The sequence below is a fragment of the Limulus polyphemus genome, unplaced genomic scaffold (genome assembly GCF_000517525.1).
Source record: "Limulus polyphemus unplaced genomic scaffold, Limulus_polyphemus-2.1.2 Scaffold906, whole genome shotgun sequence".
Classification (NCBI taxonomy): domain Eukaryota; kingdom Metazoa; phylum Arthropoda; class Merostomata; order Xiphosura; family Limulidae; genus Limulus; species Limulus polyphemus.
The window spans coordinates 361290-368184 of NW_013666516.1; the positions used below are offsets into that span (position 1 = coordinate 361290).

General features: G+C 37.0%; 1 protein-coding gene across 1 annotated transcript in view; it reads right to left on the reverse strand.

Annotated features, from left to right (window-relative positions):
• Positions 1–6895, reverse strand: part of LOC106461152 (ral GTPase-activating protein subunit beta-like) — a 64262-nt gene that overhangs the window by 30352 nt on the left and 27015 nt on the right. Inside the window, exon 7 of the mRNA XM_022388018.1 lies at positions 261–386. Coding sequence (XP_022243726.1) covers positions 261–386 — 126 coding nt within the window. The remainder of the gene's footprint in view (positions 1–260; positions 387–6895) is intronic.

Here is a 6895-nt window from a genome sequence, read left to right on the forward strand (position 1 = left end):
CAATTACTCACTGTCTCTCCAGACATTACATTCCCCTCTTTTATATATCAGCCTACCCTATATCTAGTAAGAACTACAACATTCGCCAAAGTACATGATAGTTCTAGAAACGTTGCGTCACTGTAGTCATGTGACTCGCTGACGCAACAAGAGCTTAAAATATCATACACTAAGCAACAATTTTTTTTACAATATATTATACAAAACTAAATTCAATTAAATATAAGACACAGAACAGTATTTATAATGAGACAATTCACCTTTATTAGATGTAGCTGAAACTATGCTTTTAGTTATACTTCGCCTAGGATGTGGGGGAGTAGATGATGTTTGAGAGTGAGTAATAGCTGTCTGGGATTTATGCTCATTTTCTGGTTGAGTTATGCCTGAAAAGCAAAATATAGTTGAACATGTAACAGTGTTAAAAAGATATGGAATGTTTATCACTATAACCAGTATCAAAAGGAACTTCTTAATACTAAGTATTTCAACAATTCACGCAAGGTAAAAACAAAACATTCACCCACAAAATATTCTCTTAAATTAACAATTATGTTTGTACAAAAGAAAAATTATGTGACTAGAGATGAATTTGATACTAAGAAGAATTTAAATTGATCAGTAATTGAAAAACTGTTAATCAAAACTAGAAAATTTCGATAAATATGGTAATAACTGTTTTTGATGTGTAAATTTCTATGTGGAAATGTTGATTTCATTTTGAAATATTTACAACTAAAGTTCATGAAAAAAGCAAGTTAAATTAGTGTTAGGTGTCTTAATAATGTAAAACAAAGGTTAAAGCTATATGAATATTCTTTACTTGCTTTTCACAATCAAGTATACTTGATAAAATACAGCCTCTATTTAGTGGTATACTGTGATTAAAGAAAGTAGTATAAATGACAAACAATAAAATAATGTTTTTATAATCAGTCACAAATAATAAAGATATCACCTGTTGAGATTCACATTAATACTAATGTATTTACTCCAAAAGGTGCATTGTAAAGCAACTATTCTACTGGTAGCTTAACTTCTCTTGTTTCAATTAGGTAAATTGCAAACTTCTGCATAATCTATAATATCCTCTCAATAAAAACTGTTACTACTGCTATTGAAATATGATGTTTTAGTCCTTTCTAGATTCTTCAAATTTGACACACCTGCACTATTAAAGTTACCAGTGTATCCAAACCCATCACAATGCTTGAATAACTTCATTGTTAATGGCAGTATGTTCTATAATATCTAACCTCTGTACACACTAATGAAGAAAGTCAATAGGTTTCTTCATACTTTTTCTATTATTATTCTAAGCACCAAATTTACAAATTTATATTCTTTAAACCATAAAAGTGTGTGTGTTTGTGTGTATATATTTCCTTACTTATTTTCTTAATAAATGGTAAATCTATATAATAAGATTCAGTGTGTGTTTGTGTGTGTGTTATGTAACCCCTCCTATACCACTGATCACACTCACTTTTAGATGGTACCTTGGTCCCGAGGTTTTACACCAAGGTAAAATGTTTCACCCAACCCCTTGAGGAACCCAGTTATTTCCCTAAAACCCTTTCTTCTAAAATGCTGGACCATCAACTTCTACATGGTGCCAAACAAGTTGTCTCAGCCCTGAGGTTTGCACAAAAGTAAAATTTTTCACCCAACCCCTTAGGGAACCTGGGCATTTTGCAAAAACACTTTTACAGGGATTCCTTAAAGTAGACTCCAAATTTGGCATTGATATACATTAGAGCATGTAAATAAGTAGACCTACTAATTACCGTTCCTAGCTTGGTTAAAGAAATTAAATTTGTATTAAACTGAAAACATAGTAGTTCAAGATTGTCTGAGCATGTGTCAATTAACTCCTCCTAAACCACTGGTCAAACCAACTTCTAAGTGGTATCAAACAAATCATCTCAGTCCTGAAAACCTCTTCTTCTAAGCTGCTGGACTCATCAACTTCTAAGTGGGGGCCAAATGAATCATCTTGGCACCAAGGTAAAACTTTTCACCCAAACCTTTAGGGAACCCGGGTATTTCATGAAAGTTAACATTTTCTTAAATCGAAAATGTATTTCCAATAATACTTACCATCTCTTACACTACAACTATTACTTGAATGCTAGAATTTCCTTCCTTTGCTCATCAAAGCATCAGTCTGATTTTATTCTCATTTTCGGCAGTCTTTTATTCCCCATTTAGTAGCCTTTGGCAATATCTGTCTCATGACACTCTCCACCAACATCAATATGGCCTCTATCCTTGTACTGTATATAAGCACCTCATTCAGATAATATTATCACTTTTCGAGACTGACCCAAATCGCAGTCTCTAACACCAGCTCTTAGTGAGGAGGAAGGGCAGGAGAAAAGGTAAGTATTGTTGTCGAAATACATTTTTGATTTAAGAAAATATTAACTTCCAAAACATACATACCTCCACTCACACTACAGTTAGAATCCCACATTGAAAAGGTGGTGGGCCCAGTGAGGGCATTATGAATACAGAATGGTTATAAATAGATTGTGGGCATGCCAACAGAAGATTAGCACCCTAGTGGGGGGGAACGGCACTACATCCAGAACAGGTATGCTCTTCACTAGGAACCTAATTCATACATTGCAGGTGGAAGTTGACATGATCTGTCATCATCATCACTATTGGCCAGGTCCCAAACAGGTAGCCGAGGTTACACTGCTTTGGGTTGGAATCATAGGACCATGGTCCCTAAATCCAACATTAGTGGCTAGGGTATTTGGACCACAGTAAATATACTTGTAACTGGATCCTAGCCTGTAGCTATAGGATGATGCATTTTGAGCCACCAAAATCATGAGAAGAAGGTAAGCAACACCAAAGTGGACAAACCCTCTCCTCATTCTGAAGAAGTCCAAAAGACAACATCCCAAAGTCAGAATAATGGGATCCTGTATGCCATACTCAAGCTGAGGAAACAGAATTCAGCCGGTCTGGAATTATGAACACTCATCCTCACTCCCCAACTGTGTAGACAAGGTAAATTCCACTTGTCTCCAGAATTATGTGGAGGATGTGGCACAAACTTGTATTACAAGTAGGCTCCCACATAGGCTGGTGCTTCTTTTACCAACATCTGGCTCCCATCTTTGCTCTTTTCTCCAAGATGGAAAAAAATTCCCTAGAACAGTCTGAAAGAATAACCTCTGTCCACCAACCCAGTGACTGGAAAAATAGGTGTGGTAAGGACTCCACTAGTAATGGGGAGGGGGGGTAATGCACATTGGGAAGTACTGAGGAACAATGTTCTGGAAACAGTGCAATAGATGAACCAAGTTCATCGGGAGGGATGGGTAGGATCCCCTTATGCTTTACTCATGATAGCCCATGAGTGGTGGTCCAGCAAAGTATAGTAATACTACCCAGTCTGCTTCTATGGTCTTATGGAACACTTTATTTCTACAGAGTCTGTTGCAACCTTGAAAGAGTGTATTGCGTTGATCGTTGCTAGTCCAGATTCGGTTTGATAAAAGTACACCTGCCTGGACAACATTCCCCACACAGTGGCATCCTGTGAAAAGAGGTAAGAGACCCTGTAAAGTAAAGAAGAGGTATGATTAGTAATGAAATTCTTCACCCCTCTCTATAATCTAGTGAATGTGGTTAAGATAGCTACAGAGGAAGAGACTGCCAGATCATGCAAGTAATGCGAGATAAAAGTACTGAGGGAAAACTGCACAATGTCCTCCAGCAGGCAATTCAACTGGGCCACTATGGACATAGAAATGTGACAAATCTGCTGAGACATGACTAACAGAAGTCTCCTCACTTCCAGAGAGAGCTCAGAATAAGCTATATGGATCAATTTTCATAGTCACCTCATCAAGGTAACTGGGGATAAATCCAAAGAAATCGATGGATCCAAAAGAATAAAAGGTCATTGTATAGCACCTTGAAAGATGTTACTGCAGGCAACATAACACTTCAAGGCCCTCACTAAACATAACAAATGGTCAGGATCCAATCAGTCATTGAGGTGAAAAATAGAGGTCAGATGAATCAGTGAAAAGGATTTATCCCCTTCCCTGGGTGCCAGTGTCCTAGGTTAGAAGGACCTGTCTGGGTATAGGAGGACATAGGTACAATGATAAAGCATCCTGTGCACAATGAATGCAAACAACTTCGACCAGGAAAGGTGATACATGGTACATGTGGCTAAGGATTCAAACAAATGTCATATCCCAGTTAGGTAACTGAAAAGGTCTTTGGGATGAAGGACCTCAAGTGACTTGAGGAGGAATACAAGGGACTCAAATAATTTCTATCTCTTCGTGTATATAAAGGTAGTCAATAAGGCTAATAAGTTAGTAGGATGATATGATGGGAGTGGGCCAAATAAAGAAGACCCACTGTTCAAAAACAAAGAGATTTGGACTGAGTGCCCACTTGATGGGCAATGTAAGGCAATACCATGGAATTGTCAGAGTGAAGCATGATAATTTTTTCCCCTCAATAAGTTCAAACCTTGAGACATTGCCCTTTGAACAGCAAGAAGTTCTAAAACACTGATGTGTAGGGAAGCCTTGTCATCCATCAATCATAATCCATAGGTCACGTACAGACCACTGACTGGATCTCATGTGTGCTCGTCCAAAAGGAATGAAAGATTTGAGTGATGCCTAAATCCCCAAAATAGAAAGAACCAGCCACACAGTGGAAGAAGAAAACATAAGAGTCGGACTGCTTGTTCCATAGTGTGGAGATGGATGGGAATTGGCTGAGTCCAACTGAGATATGTGTTGAAAATGACACCCAGATGGAAGATATATTGAATTGGAGTGAGAATAGATTTCTTGGCTCTGATAATAAAGCCTATCTTGGTTACTTCAGAAAGTAGAATCTGGGTGTGACGTTCCACCAACTGATGAGATGGTGCCAGCAGTAACCAGTCATCCATGTAACGGTGTATGCACAGGCTTAGGAAATGGAGGTGATGAGAAAAAGCTCAAACAATTGGTGCTGATGCTAGTCCAAAGGGTAAAGACCTGAGCTGCAGCACCTGACCCTTGTGCACAAAACACAGACAGTGGCAGGGAACATGTAGACAGGCATCAGTTATATTAAACTTGGTATTCCACAGTCCTGGTAAAAAATACCAATGTAGAGTGAGGAATGACTCCATCGTGAATTTGGAGAATCTATGAATTGATTTAATACATGGTACATGAGGCTAAGAGCTCAAACAGATGTCGAGAAAAAGAATGTAATACTGCCTTAATATCCTAGTTAGGTAACTGAAACCTAACAATGTCTGAGCACAAATCCAATGGAAAACCTGGCGATGCAGCATCCATTCTGTTGGGAGAATCCGGTTGGGTCGACAACTGATCTGCTAACAAATTCATCACCCCAATTTATTCAATCCAATGATCGACAAGGACGGGCAGGATCTCCTTATGCTTTACTCATGTTAGCCCATGAGTGGCAATCCAGCAAAGTATAGTAATACAACCCAATCTGTCTCTAGGTAGTCTTATGGAACACCTAGTTGTTGGAGCAAGCAAGAAAAAATCAGACCAATGCTTAGATAGACAAAGGAAACACTAGCAGTCAAGTAATAGCTGTAGTGTGAGATAAGGTATGTTTTGTAAACACTTTTACAGGGATTCCTGATTCAGAATTTGTACACTTTACCACAAACAAAATTCTAAAACTTTTCAATGACTTTTCAGGATACATTTATCCATTTTACAGGACCCCAAAACATCTAGATAATACTACCTTATTAGCAAGAAGCATAAGCTTTAAACAAGTTGCTTTTTTTCCATTCTATTACTTATATACCTATATCTATACCTACTACTTGCATGGAATATCCAAAATTCCATGAATTAAAAAAAGTAGCCTTCTGGTTCATGAAATGCAGTTATGTTATCCTAAAGCTGTTTCTGGCTAGAAGTACAACATGGTGTAGTAGATAACTGAACATTATGAATAAAACTGAGTTTAATAACAGAGCATTCCATCAATATCTATTCCATTGCAAAATTATCCATAGGGGTGTCCACTAAGATTAGTTTGTACTTAAATATTTTATTATTACATGACTAGTCAGCACTAGGCAGTAAATGACTAATTATATACACAGCACTGTTTTCATAGCTACAACCATCTTGTCAAAATCAACACACTTTTCTGGAGAGTAAACAAACTGATGATGGATCATGACAGTTTAAAATGACTTACAGACTCTTGACTATATTATAATTTTCCAGACTTTCCAGGGCTTGTGTGAACCCTACCAATTCTGAAGACTTCACAAAGACCCCACCTACTCCATTATTATGAAACACTATATTTTACAGTTTTGATAATGTATCACTTTAAGCATCCATCCCTCTACATGAAGGTATTAAAACAGTTACACACTTTCTTTAAAACTGAGACCATTCATTTAATAAGCCTTTCACGAAATATGTTTGAGATAACAAGCTGCACTTTGACAAACATCTTTTTCCAACTTGAAGAATATTTCTATCTATACAAAAAAAAAGTACATATATGAGAAAAAGAGGTGAAAGTTGCCTTTGTGGATAACCAACATCCTTCACTGACAAAACTTTTAAAGTCAAGATTTCAAAAATAGGAGAACTACTAGAGCAAGTTTCAAACAAAAATACCAGAAAAATCTCACCCAAGAAACAAAAGCTATTTGAATATAAGTAACATAAGTGACACCATAGCAAATAAAATCTGTGAGTCAGTGAAGAAATTGAGACTACTGATATTCCTTACTTATACACATGGAATAACTATACAGGAATAGAAATAATGAGTTAAAATTACATTCACTCGAGGGAAAGCTACCAAGAACAAGATTAAAGGTTAATCTCTTATATAAGCCCTGAAC